Source organism: Lepisosteus platostomus, chromosome 12, assembly GCF_059453375.1.
Source record: "Lepisosteus platostomus isolate fLepPlt1 chromosome 12, fLepPlt1.hap1, whole genome shotgun sequence".
NCBI lineage: Eukaryota > Metazoa > Chordata > Actinopteri > Semionotiformes > Lepisosteidae > Lepisosteus > Lepisosteus platostomus.
Window position 1 is genome coordinate 34,642,713 of NC_142622.1, and position 18,160 is coordinate 34,660,872.

General features: G+C 34.1%; 2 protein-coding genes across 2 annotated transcripts in view; one reads left to right on the top strand and one right to left on the bottom strand.

Annotated features, from left to right (window-relative positions):
- tg (thyroglobulin) overlaps positions 1-18,160 on the top strand; it is a 107,213-nt gene that overhangs the window by 54,751 nt on the left and 34,302 nt on the right. The gene's annotated exons all lie outside the window — the stretch shown is intronic.
- Positions 2,722-16,935, bottom strand: LOC148651452 (src-like-adapter). The gene is made up of 8 exons (XM_088601729.1): positions 16,777-16,935; positions 13,953-14,068; positions 10,918-11,017; positions 8,089-8,175; positions 7,566-7,669; positions 7,161-7,292; positions 3,926-4,058; positions 2,722-3,079 (listed from the first exon to the last, which is right to left on the bottom strand). The coding sequence occupies exons 2-8, from the start codon at positions 14,029-14,031 to the stop codon at positions 2,854-2,856; spliced, it is 861 nt and encodes a 286-aa protein (XP_088457855.1). The 5' UTR covers positions 14,032-14,068; positions 16,777-16,935; the 3' UTR covers positions 2,722-2,853.

Sequence of the window (18,160 nt, forward strand, 5' to 3'; positions counted from 1 at the left end):
TAACACTTGGGCACATGCCTTCCATTCAATCTCCGTTACTAACACACTGATGTTTATTAAGGTACTGTATAATTGGTGGTTTCTGCCTTGAATTTATAGTGGTTTGCTTTCAAACTTGTTCATTTTATAAAGAGCTCCAATAACTTGCTTGTTTGTAGAGACCTATTTTTAAATGTGGCAGCTTCCTATCATGGTGTGTGTGACAATTTACATTTTATAAAATATAAGTTAAATAAAAGCTATGTTTCAGAGAATATTTCCATTTTTAGCTGATGATTTGTTTTGATCTTTATTGATTGGTTTCCTTTAAATATTACACAGTGACAAACGTGATGTAGAAAGATAAAACAATGCAGAAATTTTCTTTGAAATAACAGTGAACCAATGTTTCTGTTCTAATTATAGATTACAGGACAGACTACAGAGCAGAAAGTATTTCTATTTTATAAAAAATAAAAAACAACCAGACAAGTATAACCCAATCTAGCATGAACAGCACAAAGACACTTTATAGAGGAACTGCAGTCCAAATTTTTCAGACCGGTTATTAAATCTCAGTTACAAAATGTAATTTAAAATTTGACGGTATCACAAATTTTTAGAAATTCTGAATTAAGCAGAAGGTTGTGAACTTTGTGAAAGCACTGTATAGTCACCATGTTGTTACAAACCCCTGGTCTCACCACGGGCGAGATTGAGAGTTCACATAAATTGTGATGTGAAGCGGCCCTTCCTGCTCACTAGTTACTGTAATGACTAATGTCATGCGATGTACAAGCGCATAAGTACAGGATGTACAACAGACACTTCACCTCAGAATTGTTCCAATGTGATCTTCATGCAGAGTTAACAAGTAAGAAGTATTTGTTTCCAAATATGAAGTTGAGAGCAATATTTCTATTGGATTAAAAGAGGTGTGTTCTTCTTTGCAATGTACAGTAATAGGGCCGTTTTACCTCACCAGAAGTTTGGTTGCCTCTTTCTGAATCGCAGAATATGGTGCTGTGCACACCTGGACATTGTACTGTATATTATGTTATATAAATTGGAGTTTTAATACTGTATGTTATTGTGTACTCATCAATGTTGGTTCTTTCTAACCCCCAAATATAAAAATAGCGTTGCAGTTCTGCTTTAAAAGGATCACTGTCTTTATGAGACATATTACCATTGTTACATATGCTTTCTTAGTGTTTGGGAGTTAGAATAGGAATTCCAAAAATTAGTTATAAAACTATATTTCATATTTTATGTATTGTCACATTTGCAGTACAATATTTGAAACTTATATAGGGTGCACTTCATAGTTTGATCATTAAAAATGCATTTAACCAATAGATCTGTATTGTCACTTTTTCATACATGTATTTACATAGCTAATTAGAGAAGGCTATTAATATTAAAAAATGAATATTGTGAAATTTCATTATTTCTCTCATAAGTTACTAAAATAATAGTATAAAAGAAAATATACATAGAGAATATATACTGTAGTGCCCTCTGAATTTATGCATAAATTGATCAAATAGGAACAATAAACTCTGATAGCACTAATAGAATTATACGAAGCAAAGTCATATTTGTTATACAAAATTTCCAGGTAACTAAAGTCCAGAAAATACAAGAGTCACATTTATTCTCTTCAATTAAGTTAGTATTTTGTGAATCCTCTTCTGGCATAGATCGTACTGACTACATGCCTTCTGTAGTGTGATATGAGATTATGGCATTTCACAGGGGTAATTTATGAGCACTGCTTTTTGTAGAGTTTCTGAATCCTTCAGATGCTTATATTTTTATATAAGTGCTGCTACATCTGCTACAACTGCTACATCACAAAGTGTTATTTCGAATCACAAATTAGATTGAGGTCTGAGGTGACCAATTGAGTGCATTTATTTTATGTACAACTAACCATTCTTTTGTTGATTTTGTGTGTTTCGGTTCATTGCTATGCAGGAATGTCCATTTTCAGCCAAGTTGCAGCATTCCTGCTATCTGGTCACCATGTCCTGCGACATGTTAAAGCTCATAATTTCGCCTGTTTTGACAAGGAACCTTAAACAGGAACCATTGAAGCCATACACTCTCAAAATATTTCAGATTTCAGCATAGTCCCCCCACAATTTTTCACAATAAGCATGTTTCCCCAACATTAACTTTTTCTTCTTGAACACAAAATGTAACGCTTTGACGAACATGTCCAATAAGCTCAATTTTTATTTCATCCAGCCATAAGATAGTTTGAATTGTCATTTAAATAATGTTTGGCCAGTTTGAGTCACCTCTTTTTGTAGTTTGCCCTCAGAAAAGCCTTCTTCCTTGTAGTCCTTGAGAAGCTCTATGACCTTAACCATTATGATGCACGCTACTATTGAATATTTTTTATGGATATTTTTTATATGTACTGTACAGTATTATCTTTTTATATCTCAGAGAAACAGGAAGAAATCTTCAGTTTTGGAAGCTTCCATTGTAATTCCAGAGCAGAAGAATATTCTAGATTTGTTTGTGCTGAAGTTTATTGAAAGGAATAATTAGAGTGGTCAGTAAATGTTATCCTCTTGTTTTCTGGAACTCATTTATCTATGACAAATATGATTTTGTTCTGTGCAAACCTGTTATGAATTTAGTGTAACATCTAATCTGTAACTCATTCTACTATAAGCTGTTTTTTGTTCCTTATTTATTGGGGTTATGAATAAATCTGGGTACTATGTATTATATAAGATATTTTACTTTATTCAAGGGGGCTAAGAATGATATTTACAACAAAAAAAAATAAAATTTGTCATGAAACTTACAGGCAAAGATCAAAGAAGCTTAATATCGACATTCAAAGTATAATTGGTGCTATATTTGCTCTTCATAGTATTCCTCTTCAATAGGGAAATCATTGTGCTCAGAATCCGGGACTGCATACACTGATTTGCTCTTCTTCTTACGGCTGTTTTTCTGTGAGGTTTTTCCTGTGCTTGAAAGGGACAGGTAAGAAGCAAGGCTGTTCCTGACTCCAAAGCTTATTAAAGAGTCTCTGTTCTCTCTGTGAGGTGCAGCAGTCTGGTCTATTAATTCTGACCTGTAAAAAAAAAAGAGTCATATTTTAGGAACATGTTTATCTTGTCTCTGCTCCTTTTAAACGGAATATGCTTGACAAAATTCAGTGAAGTAGAGAGGAAGTTTTTTGGTGTAATTCATGCGTATTCTGCAGTGCAGTGTACTTGTATGTTTGTATTCTGGAGTGTATAAAACTGTAGGTTTTACTAAGAAGTCACAGAGAAAAGCTATAAGGCCATAAAATTTGGTTTGAAAGTTCCTGTGACTATGTTCATTTAAATGTTAATTGTGCATTTTAGTTATACAGTCATTTGTCATTGTCATTGCACATACTGTGTTTTATGTGTTATTTTTATTTTAGCTTTAACGTTTAACTATTTTAACCTATTTTAACTAAAATAGGCAAAGATGTGATTTAATTAATAAGTTCATGTTCTTGGTTTCAGTTCTGTGAGGAGTGAAAAAAAGGTTTGTGTCCGTTTTAAGTGATACCTGTAAGCCTCAACATTTTAAAGGAGAAATAAGAGAGATTTGCAGGGAGAGTGAAGGCACCACTCTGAGCTTTGCTCTAGCAGAAGGGTGTGTGTGGAGGTGCAATTTGGTCTGTAGCAAGAATTTGAAGGTATTTGTTTCTTATAGTGCATCATACAACTTGTGTTCTCTGATTTCCTGTGTTTTCACCACACATCTTGAAGGAAAGTCAGGATTTTGCTGTCATTACTGAAACAATTATGCTACTGGGTTGTCATCTTTTGCATATTGATCCATTAACGTTAAGTCTAAAGGGATGATAACTGGTTCTCAACAAGAAAGGCAGTTCAGTATATTAAAGCGCATTCAGTGAAACAGTAAAAGCAAGTTACATCACCTTTCCACATTGTTCCAGTCAAAGTTGTTGCGTCGCATTACAACAGGGGGAGGCTGATTTGCGAGGTTGAGGTTGTTATTGCTGAATGTGAGGCACGGGCTGGTGAGGATACAGCAAAGGCCATCCGCCATTTCTGGAAAGAAAGTTGACCCATTGAATACTTTACAAAAAAAGGCACTTGAAAGAGGCCACACTAGCACATCTGCTTTGCTTCCTGATCTGTTTTTGTGATAGTATTGTGGCAGTCACAGTATGGTATTTTGGGCTGTTTTTTCTTTGTATTTCTTGTTGCTTCATTTCCTTCCCATTACGCATCTTAATTTTTATATACCATGTTGCTTTCTATTTTTTCTCGGGCTTACACTGTTGCTTTGAACAGTGACTGACGATTCAGCCATGCTGTAAATAGGAATTGGAAAAACGTGTCTGAAAACTGAAAGCTTGTCTACAGCCTGAGAGCAGATATATATCTTTCACAAGCATGCTTATGCGGCACACTGATGCAGTGGCTGGGGCACTGAGTTCTATTGCGGACATGGAGTGCTGTTGCATGGAGTTTGTATGTTCTCCCTGTGTTTATATGGGTTTCCTTCAGAGTCTGTAGTTTCCTCCCACAGCCCAAAGACATAGCTGTAGGTTAATTGGATTCTGGAACCTCAGTTACTAAAGGAAAAGGTTCAGAACAAATGTTGAGCCATATAAAACCCAGACATAACTGGTTTCAGTCTGGATTATTGCTATAATTATTAGAAAATATTCAAAAGCACAAAAATGCTATTTTGGATAGACCACCACAAATATTTACTTCCTGGTTTTATCTATTTATTTAAGATGAACACTTAATCAAGCCACTTAATTGTTATTCAAAAGCAGAATAAAGGAAGTGATGTCTTCATAATTAAATGTTGCACATATTTAGCAAATAAAAGCACAGAGAGCTCCGTGAAGATGAAAAATAAAACTGATCCTTCTGCTTGTGGTACTGTTAAGACTACAGTACATTAAGACTACAGAAGATATATTGTACATTTATGCGCAGTACGCAATACTTATTTTAACATCCTCTGAGTTACAGGAAGTACATAATGCATGTTTAATTCTATTTCCTGTCATGAATGAAGTAAGAAAGATCATACTTTATTGTGAAACTAATGCTTAAAGAATCAGTAACTTATCTTATGCCCAAATAATTATAGTTTATGCATCTTTGGTGAGCTGACAGTTTTTGATACTTAAGTATCCTCTTCCTGTGGTTTCATATTCGTCATTACACACATGATTTGTAGACAATTTAAATTAAGGTCTTTGTTGCATGATGTAAAATATGGTGATATCTGGCCTTTACTGATATTTTAAATCTATTCAAGACAGAAAAATACTGTATGTCTAGAAAATAACATCTGTAAAATTGTTTAAATTTGAATATAAATTATAAAAATTGCTTTGTTAAAAAAGGAAAAAATGAAAGAAGAGTTACTGTAGAAGAAAGAAATTAGAGTAGATAAAAGACCTTCCTACATTCCTTTTAAATCAAGACCTAAGAAGAAATTAAATTTGAAGCAAGTAACTTTTAAATATGAAACTCAATGAACACATTGCTTTGTGAACAGTTCCAAGAAAATGTTTGTGAACACCCTAGATTGGTCTATATTCTTTCTGCATTTTTTAATGCAAGTCTTTATAATAGATGATGATAAGCGTATTACATTTACAGTATCACACAAAAACATACAATATATTAAGATTATCGAATTAACAAATTGATCCAACAGTAAATAAAGTGAATATGAATGTGTATCCTTAGATTAAGTATCTGGGCCAAGTATCAAAAGTCAGTGACATTTGAGGGCTTCTTGCATAAACAGTTGGTTTTAAGTCTTGTGGTAAAATTTCAGTGGAGTTTAGGTCTGGACTCTGACTTGGCCAATTTGAAATAAAAAAATCTTCTTTTGTCATTCGGTTGTAGATCTACTTGTATGTTCACAACCATTTTCTGGCTGCATGACACACTTTTTGCTCAGCTTCAGCTGACAAATGGAAGGCCTGACAGTTCCCTCCATTGCTGATTCACCACTGAATTCATGGTTCTGTCAATGTTGGCAAGCCATCCAGGTCCTGAGTCAGCAAAGCAGCCCCAACCCATGATACTCCCACCACCTTGCTTGAGAGTTACGATGAGCTGCTTCTGTAAGCGGTCGGTTGATGGCTTCTGGCTGTCTGGAAGAGCTTCTCCTGTTGAAGGCAGTATTTGTTTTTTGCCAGACAAAATGTTTCACTTTGTGACCAAAGAGTTCAACGTTTGACTCATCTATCCAGAGAACATTCCTCCAACAGGCCCGTGGGTTGTCCAGGTGCTCTTTGGCAAACTTGGGCTGGGCGATAATGTTCTTTTTGTAGAGTGCAACGGATCCGTCCCGGCTAATTCTGCCATGAAAACCATTCCAGCTCAGTCCTTTCCTGATGTGTGAGACATGAACTGATACTAACAGCAGCGAGAGAGGCCTAACGGCCTCAGATGTTACTCTGGGGTTTTTCGTGGCTTCCTTTTCTGGGTTCCTCCTGGGGTGATCTCCTGGCAGGCAAACCAGTCCCAGGAACAGTCGACTAGGAAAATCTTGAATATTTTCCATTTGCAGACAATGACAATGGATGATGGATGACGGATGAGTTCCAAATGTTTAGAAATATTTTTGTAATCCTCCCAAGACATATGAGATCCTCTGAAATTTTTTTGAACTTACTGTAGTATGATGTTTCCACTATGCTGTATAGTGAACATCAAGCTTGCAAAGATTCTACTGATTATAGAGAACAGGGCTACTGAATCTCATTCCTTGTTTACTTTATTATTATTTAGCCAGCTGATTCTAATTACCCCATTAATTGTGCTAAGTAAACTAGAGATTAATTTAGTAGTTCATATTATCTGATTCTTATTCATTTTGTCTACTTCAGGCACCATGGCATCTCAGAAAATTATTCAATTTAAGAAATGACCGGTTTCAATTAAACAAGGGTACCGTGATGAGAAATCATTATTCCCATTATTGTCTGGGGGGGTTCACAATTTTTCTTTTTGCACTGAATGCAAAAAGGTCAGCTTATTTTTGTTGTTTTTGTTGTCGTTGCTGTTGTTGCTATTCTATTCTGGTCTCTTTCTGTTCATCCTGTTTTGTCACTTTGCTGACTTGCTAACACTTGCAATGTGATGAGCTGTCAATGGCCAATAACTTACCAGAGTAGTGGTTAACTAAGTCTTCTAGGCACTGGAAAGTGAGGCGAGGAGAGATGTAGTACCAGTTGTTGGGTAAGCGAAAGATCCGATAATGTTTTATAGTTCTGTGCCTTACTGATAAGGAGTAAACGCCTACAAAGCAAAAACAAAGAAAACATTTTAAGCATTTTAATGCCACAGAGTAGCATGCATGTTCAAGCATCCACAGAGGCAATGTATCCACATTCATGTGAACTACTAAAAATAGTATTGCTACTTCCTCAGTATAGCAGGCTAATTTGTCCCATTAGCATCACATGGCTAAAAATACTAGTTTTTTAGAAAAATGTATGCTAGAGATGTAAAAGGGTAATCAGATGTGTATATATACAGTAGGTTTCAATTAGTAAATACATGTGTTAGTACCTCTTTCAGTTTTGCTTTCTCTTATCATGAAAGACCCAACTCTGTTGCTGGGAAGCTGTAACAGTTCTTCTGCTTTGTGTCTTGCCACTCCCTCAAACAGCCACCTTTTGAATACAAATAATTTATGTATTAACATAATGCATCTTGTTAGTGGTCAAATCTGAGCCCTGGAGTTTTGCAGGTTCTACATTTTTGTTTTGCCAAAAAGGTTTGAATAATTGTACATTATTGTACATTATTATTTTCCTCTTATCTGCTGAAAACACATAAGAAGTTTTTTGATTAAATATTTTTGGGAGAATGAAGGTTCTTTTCTAAAGCAATCTGAAATGCTATGTCACTAGATATACATTAGTTTATTGATTTGGAAAGGAAACACTTTTTGGGTTTAAATTAAACCAAGAATGTTGATGGACTCTAGTCTCACTGTCATTTTAACACAAGGCTCTAAGTATTATTTTAAAACTGTATGCTCACTTGAAAAACCTATTATCAAATGGATTTACTTAAGCAGAGGACTCACCCATGGTAAACTTTGGCTACATGGTTATTTGGAATGTAGTTTTCATTTCCTGTGACAACAGATCTTACTTTCCACCAACACCCTTCTCTAGGAAGAAAAAAGAGGAAAAAGTATATAATACAAACACAACCATCACCAAATAAAATTCTAGACATTTACCGTCTCCTTGGCTTCGAGTTCTCATCTGTAATGTGCAATGCACTTCTTTTTGTAATTCGACACTGCATTCAGTAGTGTCATACTGTATATGTGAAGAGGAAGATTTGTTGAAATAATCATCACGGAACATTCAAACAAATGATCCATAATTGTTAAATAAGCTGTAAGGAAGTAAAATTTATGCTTCATTGTAGCTTTGTGAGCTCTAGAATTAGCTGCATTTTTATATGTTTTATTAGCACACGTGCTACTATATCAAAATCTTGCCCTATTAAACAACTAGTCATTGCTTTTCAGGTCTAACCAGGAAAGGGTGATGTTTGCCTTTAAGTGATTATTTTTGATTGATTTGCTATTACTTTTTCTTATACATAGTCTTGAATACACAAGCACAATAGTACAAAAAGTAGATAAGTATTTAACAGAAAGGTTCCATTTTAAACTACGTTTAATTTACATGGATTTTATTGTGTTTCAGATTTTTAATGTGTTAAAGTTAGTTTTAACAGGCAAAAAACATATTAGAAATGGTTAAATATGTGTTCAATAGATAACAGGGTTAATTGAGCATTTAAACATTAGCACTCAGTAAATGAATGAATTTCTTAGAGTAAATGATCAAGTTTTTTCTAATTGTCCAATGTGAGCACCTTAAGCACAAATAACAGAAAGGTGAAAAGACTTCATATCATATACTAAAATAAACTAATTACAGTAAGATGCTTCCTTAAAAATACTAACAAGTTTTATCGGAACACGAAAATGCAAACAAAAGCTATGAAATTTATAAAGATGAAGTACAAAAATAGTTCATTGTCAAATCAAAACAAAGTTTAGTTGATTAAGTTGAAGCCTAATGTTATAGTTGTGCTTTTGAAGTGACATTTTGTTTCGTTACTCTTTCCTATGGCTCCATTTTAAAAACCATTTTCCGTAAGTTAGTCTTTGTTATGCTATCCGTGTAATTCTCCTAAATAGAGCGATTGTGTCTTTCGGAAGACGGAACCACATGTGTGCGTTCTGAGAATTTTTTTTTCATTCTGTCAAACAGTGTCTTAATTTCCCTTCTTATGTGTAGCTTTTAAATGTCAGATGACATCATTAAAACGGTGCTAATGAGAAAACAGTCAAAATAACTCGTTAAAGATGGATTAAGTTACAACTGCTGCCTTTGCCTTCTAAAATGAAATTCTGCTAACATGGCTAATGAAACAGCATGAAAAAAATACATCTTACACAGATAAAAGAGCAAGCATTTGATAATCCTTTCAAACAAGATGCTCTGTACAGGTTTGTTAATGTAGTCTATATTAGCTGTGAGGCTTTAACAGAAAAACCCATATGGTTGAATTTTTCTGATTGAGCAACACAAGTGGACTTCTTTCAAGCATTGAATCAACCAGACAAGCTACTGTAGATGGGCCAGGTGGTTATTCGCATTTGTAACCTTTCGTACTGTATGTTAGTATGAGAATAAATGTGCACTGTGGATCAAAAGAGGCCCAAAACTCTCTGGAAATAACAAATACTGAAATAGTAAAGAAATATGTGTTTTTCTGATGGGTGGCGTTCAAATGAGCATCCCATTAGAAGTTTTTCTCACTTTACTCAGATACTCAGTGACTGCAAAATGTCAACTGCAGTTCTAAAGTACACAGTTGTTCTTCTTTCCTTGAAGGAGAATCCCACTTTTTGTTGTGTTCATTTCATTTTTGAGATCGCAGCTCTAAAAGTTACAACAATACAGTATTCTTAGAACAAACGTTACGATGTGTCCATAAAAATCAGGATAATAGAACTGGAGAAGTATTTTTCATAGCAAATTGCTGGGCTGCTCAATTTCATAGGTGCTGCTCTGAGATATTTAACTAAATGGATGTCTTATCTACAATACTCGGGTAATTCCTGAGAAGTTCCTTTTTGTGTCTTATTTATCTATAACAGCTGTGTAGTTTGGCTGGTATGAACATTTCCATTGCTGTTGAATAACAGAAATATTGCTGATGTTGATGTCCAGGGTCTTAATTTATAGCTTTCAGTTGTTTCAGGGATTCCATAAAATCAGTGATATGTTGTGGTAAAGGTTTTACAGATGAAAAGTGGTAGAGTATCAGGTCTAATGAAGCAAGTTCATGTAAGTAGCCATGATGTATGTACTGTAGATAGTTGTTCATTTCATGAACAGGAAAAGCCACACAAAAATCACATACAGTCCATAGTGGTCTTGAAGACACCTCTTGGGGTGATTACGTTTTAACAAAGGTGATTTTTAATCATGAACAAAGTCTCGAGTTCATGTTAATGGGAGTGGACTATTGGCTCCCATTCCTCTAGCTTCTCTACTTGACGAAGCTATGTATGGAATAAACCTCTGGATAAGGCCTCGGTCTGAGGTGGCGTTATGTGTTTGCCTTGCTGTCACAGTCGTGAATGGTTCTGAATCACGAAGAGTTCCAAATCGAAGAATGCGAAGTCACTTTAAGCGCAGACCCAGATACCTTTGGGTTATCTTCTGTGCAAATGCCCAGGTTGACCTCAGGCCTCACGACCAGGGATTGTGGATTTTAGTAGTTTGTGCTTCAGATGTGCTGTGCAAGAAACCCCTGCTAACTGCTTTCTGTGCAGTATGTGCTGCAGAAATGCTGAATGAGGAAAAGCCTGGAGACTTACTCAGACAGCACTTTCAGCTTCTCCCCTGTCCTGAAGATAGGTTCACTGATATCAGGAGAGGGATAATCGTGAAGCACAACAAGCATGTCATTGTCGGCAGCTGTGGAATATAAATCGTAATAATGATAATAATTTTGATAAATCAGTCTTGAATAATATATGCAGTGGGATTATGTGAAACAGTATTTGACACAGTTTTACATATGATTTATCATAAACATAAAATTAATATTTGAAGCCATCTTGCAGTGACGTACCTCATTACCAAAGAGGTACGTACTGTAACATCCATTTATTTTAACAGAAAACATCTTTCTTTTGATCTAAGGCATCAAAATTGTAAAGGACCATAAGACATTTGTCCTTCTTGGAACCACAGTTACAGTATATACAGTACAGTAATTGACTTAATTATTTAGTTTGACAAAATAGTAGTTTTTCTTCACGCTCTTAGTGATTTATGGTTACTGTACTTAGAATCAGGATTTAAAAAGGTTTTGTGCCTAATACATTGGCCAATAGCTCATAATAGATAATAATAGCTAAATAATTAGGCAGATTATTTAGCTCTTTTATGAGCAAATGAATGGGTTAAGAATTTACAATTCTTAGCAAGAGAAAACAGTTTAGCCCTAAGTGACTATAACATTCCTGTTTTAGTTCATTTTGAAAATCCATTCAGACTGTTAGCAACGGAGAAAACAAATTCTGTTCTGCAGAGACTCACTGTAAATAGGAAAGTGTATTAATCTGCTTGGTTTTTAATATTTGTGAGGATCAATTAAATATATTGAATATCTTTTAAAAAAAATATATTTTAACAACCGTCTTGCCTGCTCATAAAAGCTCTCTGAAGCCCTGAACTCCACAGTGTCTCTGCTCATAAAATGTCTCTAAAGCCCATGGTAATAGTGTTCAGGTTAAGGCCTGTAGTCTAGTAGTCTTTGGTTCCTTTCTGTGCAATTAACTGAGTGTGACCAACATTCCCTGCACAGGCTACACATGGCAAGAGTGAGTGGTCTTGAAGCAGACCATATAGTGCTGTTCCACAAGGCACCAGGGAGTTTTCCCTTCAGTGCAAACTTGGCTTGTCAGCACGTGTTACAGAGGAATGTGTGCAGCCGCAATGCTCTGGAAAAAAAAATCTGCACAGATATAACCTGTGGAAAATATAAGTACTGTACATCTGATCATATGATAACCTTATATCTAGATAGTTCTCATGCTTCCAGTTTGCAGCATCTGCAGTATACTATATACACCATGTTTTATACAGTGTATCCTTTATTTATTTCTACATATACTGTATACGCTAACCAATGTTGCACTGTTGAAGCTTGAACAAACTCTTTTTATGAACGGAGCAGAACTACATTTGTCAGACATTCAGAGCAGTAAGCTACTGACAGCAAAAACAAGCAAAACAGGCTTTGTCTCATTTCTAATCTGGATGCTTTTATACTTTGGTGTTCTGTTTCTACCAAGCAATACAAATCAATAATTAACTTCAGATTACAGCTGCACCAAGAAAATTTAACTCATCAATTATGAGTTATTAAATGATAGTGTGAGGCTGTTCCATTTTTCCTTTAGCAGGAGTAATCAGCAGCTGCTCACTACAGACTAACAGGTATTATGGTTATAAAATAAAATTATTAACTGCTAGGGATAAGGGTGCTGTTTTGTTATGTTGATACATCCAAGTACTGTAAATATTTTTTGAGCAGTATGCCTTAATCTCTGATAAAAGTCTAAAATTAAATGTCACCATCTCCAAAAAAAGTCTGCCCTTAAAGTTTAACACTACAGTACATCTTTAAAAAAAGTATCTTTCTGTTTTTGTGGTTCACTATTAGAAATGTATGGGGTCATGATTTTTAAGTCCGCTCCGGTCTCCAAATAACTGTTTGTTTTTCTGAGAAAAATACAGCATATGAGAATAAAATTTCAGTTAGCTGCCTTGCTTGTTTTTTAAATTTTTAATTTAACTTCTAAATGTGTTCATTTTATTTTCCTATATATTTTTACAATAATTCTTATTTTTTCACCTTTGCCAAGAATAATTTGAGTCTAATGTTTATTTTGTTTATTTCCATTTATCTGCTGCTGATCAAACTAGGATTAAATACTGTACATTACATATAACTGCAATTGAATAGCACACATTCTTACATGAGCAAGCACAAACGGACGTACAGTATACAAAATACTAGTATTTTCTTTTAACATTTTGTTTAAATTTTTGGTTATTGGCTTTTTAAAGAAAAGCAGAAGTAGAAATGGAAAAAGACAGTTGGTCCAGAAATTATCAAGATCTTTTATCATGATCTACTTGTCATAAATAGCCTGTTGCAAAATTACTCTTTAAAACCTTTGTTTTTCCATTAACACATAGTTTCAGCAATAGCCTCTAAACTAAAAGCTTTTTTAATAGATTCAATGTTCTGACTACCAACAAAGCACTTTTGATTTTTATTGTCTTTCATACTGATTGATCGCTTTTCATTCTGCTTTTTACTGCAAACCAAGATGTGAATTCACACATACAGTAGGTGATCAAAATATGAATGTAGTTCTTTATTTTTATTGACAAGCAAGGCATAAATTCATGACACAAAGAGTCAATTAAGTTTTTGAAAGAGATGGCCTTTCTGAGGAATTACAGTATGTATGATTTAAGTTGATTGTAAGAGACAGAATGTGTCTTCTATTTTTTTTCTTATAAAAGAGGGAAAAAACTTTTCTTAATGTATAGAATGTTAGCTTTAAACAATCATGTCTGTGTTTATATATATAAAAAACAACAAATCAGTATTGAATTCAATAGCTTTTGTTGCAGTGTATATATACAGTACATTAACAGCTCTCACTTAACCCATACAGTTATTAAAGACTTATTAGACTCATTAAATAAGTTAAGTCTGTTCTGAAAATATTCTGTGAATATCTCACACTGCTAAGCCCATTGAAACAGAAAGCAAACCTTACGAGGATGTACTTAGAATGAAATTGCAATGCAAATCATGACTGCTTACCTTTCAACACTTGATCTATGAAGGCTGTCCTATTTTCAATCTCAGTTTCAGTTGTCTGAGTCTTCATTGCATTTCCCATGTTGGATTAGTAGGTCTTGGCATCAGATGCAAGTGCCCTGTTGCACAGAAGAAATATTTTATGATGTCCAGATTTTGACAACCGTTTTGATTCTGAAGCATTGGTTCTACAAAAAAATACCCTCCAGACTGTAGCTGCAGCTGCCCTATTTTTGCAGTAGAATATTACTTTTTCTTGTCTCATTGAGCATTTTTTTTTCTAATTTCCTACTAGCAGCTCAAGTGTTATCAGGGTAGCATTATACAGAATGGGGAAGTTGAGGAGAGCTGTTGTTGACCAGAATTTTCCATTCCCTGAGTGATCAAAATAGGAAGTACAGAAAGTTAGTATCAGCGGCCGTTTTGACATGCAAATACGTCCAAATAAGACGTGGCAGCACAATTTCAAATTTAGCAAACAATATTTGGTAGCAGTATTACTGAGTTACGTATACAGTAGTCTTGCGTGTTGTTTAGGTATTCAAAAAAGGGGGAAAAAAGCCTAAAAACCAAAACAAAAAATATATTTGTATTTGTGGTCGATATCATTCAACTTTTATATATTTAACATAATTTAAGTTCTTTTTTTTTTTAGCGTAAAAGCTGAGTTCAGAGTGATTGTTACTACTGTAGGTGTTGAGTTAACCAAAGAATGGTAATGAGAAAGGCAAATAAAAGAGAAGTTAAGATTTTTGTACTTTATATATATTATAAGCTGTATTATTTAGAAGTCTTATTCATTTTCACACCTTTTGCTGTTTTAACATTTTACAGAAATTCTGTCTGATAAGACTCTTATTTAACAGAGAAAACAAACCAATATACTGTATACCCCTTGTGAAAACAGCTGAGGAATTAGACCAAGTGTCTTGATAAATAAATCTTGTGTTCTTTCAAACCTTCAATTCCTGTCGCTCAACCAAGCATCTTTTTTATTCTGGTATTGTAATTGATGTTGTGCAATACAAATGTACTGCACTAGAACCATTCTCAAAAATTGAAGCCTGCACATCATAATTAAACTTTTCATCAAAGCTTTCGTGCCTCTAAGTCACCAGTTGCCATGTTCTGGTTAAGGAATTAATCTACTTGAGTGCATAGTGCATGGCACAGCCTTATTCCCTTTTTACAAGTCTTTCTTTTCATTCACTTGTCCTACATTTTTAGTTTTCCTTAATTGTGTCTTATGAGTAATTTCCTAATTGTGTCTTATGGGTAGTACTGTCCTTTTTTTGAGATGCTCTGAGGGACTTTTACAACAACATAGTATTGAACTGTTCGTTAAGCTTTGAATCACCAGTCCCAGACAGGGAAGTTTCTCCTTCAGAACAGTAAAAATCCCTTTTTCTGCAAAAGGTAAGAGAACAATTCTTGTATTTAAGGGATAATGTCTGTGAAGATGACATAAAAAACAGGAAATTGTATTAAAGGAATATATTCTGCATGCGAAAATGCTTACGATACAGTAAGTGTTAAGTGTTTTTAATAGTAATTATCATCATTTCGTTGTTAATACATTATCCAATAATGCCAAAGACTGGAGAAATTATGTGGGATTCCCCAGATAAACAATAGTTTATTTGAAGAACTTTCAAATAAAATGTATAGACATCTCAGTTTTAATTGAAATACAGGGAAGAAGGTGTTATACTTAATGTACGCTTAATTTTATTTTGTCTTCTTGTTCAATTAAAATTTGAATTCTTTGCAAGCAATGTACTGTACATTTATTAAAACCCCTTCCAACCTGTGAAAGATCACTAGTGTTTTTTTGTAAAAACTCTTATAAATATCTACATGGTGTGCATAACCTCTAGTACAATGTATGTTCTAATTTGCTATGGTTATAAAAAGGTGTTAAAAAGCTTCCTGAGCATCACTGCTGAAATGTAACCACACCAAATTTTTTGGTATCATCACTAGTAGGTTTTTGCATTTTTGAATTTTAATCTTTAAAGGATGTAATGCTGTTCAAATGTTAAAATAAGCCTATTTGTCCTGAACAAATATTCAAAGCAGTGTTTTAATCAATGTTGAAATGCTCCGGCTTTTTGCAATTGTGTAAAAGAACCCAGGTTTCTTAATACATTGTCAGTACTGTAAGCAAGGAATTTGTGATTGTGAAATTATCTGTACCCATCAATAAAGAGAATTGTACTTAGTTTTTCAAACATTGTATTTTTGCATTATGAATATAGGAATAAAAATTATATTTTCAGTTTGCAACTTTTGCCATTCCTTTGCATATTAAATAATTGTCTAGCAAATGTTTTGTCCATTAAACTAAAAATAAGCAAATGTTTTATTTTGTTAATATTTTTTAAGATGTTAAACATTTATTACTGCATTAATCTTGAACATGCTATTAACAAAGTTGTTAGTAAGTTCATTTACCTATACAGCATTATTAATGTTGCATTTTTCCTAAGACAGTATGAATTATACCAAACAATAGTTTTTACTTAAATAGATTTTCATATGTACTGTACATTTTCTGCAACCAGTTACTGTACTTTGCAGTCATGGTCATGGTTCATTTTAAAGAAGAGAGTTGTACAGTATTTAAGGAAGTGAAATGCTGTCTTTCACAATGATTGGAAGAATTTCCATGTTGTCAGTAAAGGAAATAAAACAGCAGCTAAACATTATCATCATTAATAACATTAACTTTGCACTGGGAAGACATGCAACATGAAAGCTTTTTCTAATGCAGCCACACATTAATAACAAAACTGACCCTGAAATGGAATAAAGAAGAATCCTGTACCTTTAGAACGTACTCAGTCATGAATTCTTCCAGTTACATCAGGCCTAGTGAGAAGCAGGCTGATAATAATGTAGCATTTATATATTTTGAATTTCTTTGCATGTAGATACACCATCAGGTTCTGACTGGTGCACCTTCATGGCTAATGAAGTCTAGTGTTCCGGGTCTTGATGTTTTTAAGTTGGCGCAGTGAGCTGAGACAGTAAGCCACATGTTTCCTCTGATGAAATGAGGAAGGCTAACTTGCATGTTTTAGAGAATTAGTTCCCTTTTGTGTTAGAGGGGAAAAGGATTGTAAAAAGGGAGTTGATACAGTATGTACCTTTACATTCCCCTTGCTATTGATAGATTGATACCAAATTGGAATCAGTTCTTTTAGTAACAGTTCTTAACTCCAGAGAACAACTGCTGGACATTATTAGATTATTATTAGTACAACCAAATCATTATTAAGTTATTTGTTAATTATTATTATCTGGGGGAAAAAACTTTATTCATTGTTTACACTTGGAATTGTTATCCAGTTTTGCAATAAACCTTTGAATTCTAAACAAATATAATCCACTTGATGTATGATGTCTATGATATTCCTTTTTAAATTATATCTGAAGTGGTAGTTTAGGTTTGAACAGAAACATGCTTTTGTTTATTTTGCGAGGGTGTTTGCTTTCATGATAAATTTACCTTTTAATAACACAGGAGATGCTAAAAATTTGATCCGAAAAGAAAACGGAACTTTGATTTTTCAGATATTTTGGAACTCCCGTTTGCAGTTCTAAAAATCAAATGGCTTATCCTTACATATAAGACATTTAAAACTGTGAGTTGATGTTTAAAAATTGTGAGCTGATTTAGAATAATGTACTGTAGGTTTAAAAACAGGAGGCATGGTCAATGGGCTGATATTCACAGGAATACGCTAGCTAGTCAGCCATATTATAAAGACCCGTCTTAGAATGCATTGATAAGACGTTCGGATGGAACTACTAGTAGCAAAGAATCTCTCTTTACTGGCCCTTTGTTTGTATTAATTTGTTTGTTTGTGGGGTATTTGTTTGTGTCGACATTGTAGTTTTTAAAACCTAAGTTCAGTTCATTGTCATAATTTTGTTTATTTTACTGCTCAAACCCAATGAGGCTATTTTATTTATGAGCACTTTTCATGAATCTCCAAGTGTAATACACGACAGGAGTAAAAAGAAAGGAATAAAAAGTACAGCAAAATGACATTGTGAAGCCAAGAGCAAGATTACACTGTACAAGAAAAGCTTTGATAAATAAATTGATTTTTAAGCTCATTTTGTGAATGCCAATCTCTAAAATGGATCTTAGCAATGAGTTCCACAGGCCTTGTGCTGTAAATAAGGCTGTTGCACGTTGTTTG

Excerpts from the sequence above, each read along its gene's own strand:
- LOC148651452 (XM_088601729.1), bottom strand. The coding sequence starts at position 14,031 with ATGGGAAATGCAATGAAGACTCAGACAACTGAAACTGAGATTGAAAAT. Across the intron at positions 8,176-10,917 it reads AAGCTGAAAGTGCTGTCTGA|AGAAGGGTGTTGGTGGAAAG; the intron begins GTAAGTCTCCAG and ends TTTTCTTCCTAG. Across the intron at positions 3,080-3,925 it reads GACTGGAACAATGTGGAAAG|GTCAGAATTAATAGACCAGA; the intron begins GTGATGTAACTT and ends TTTTTTTTACAG.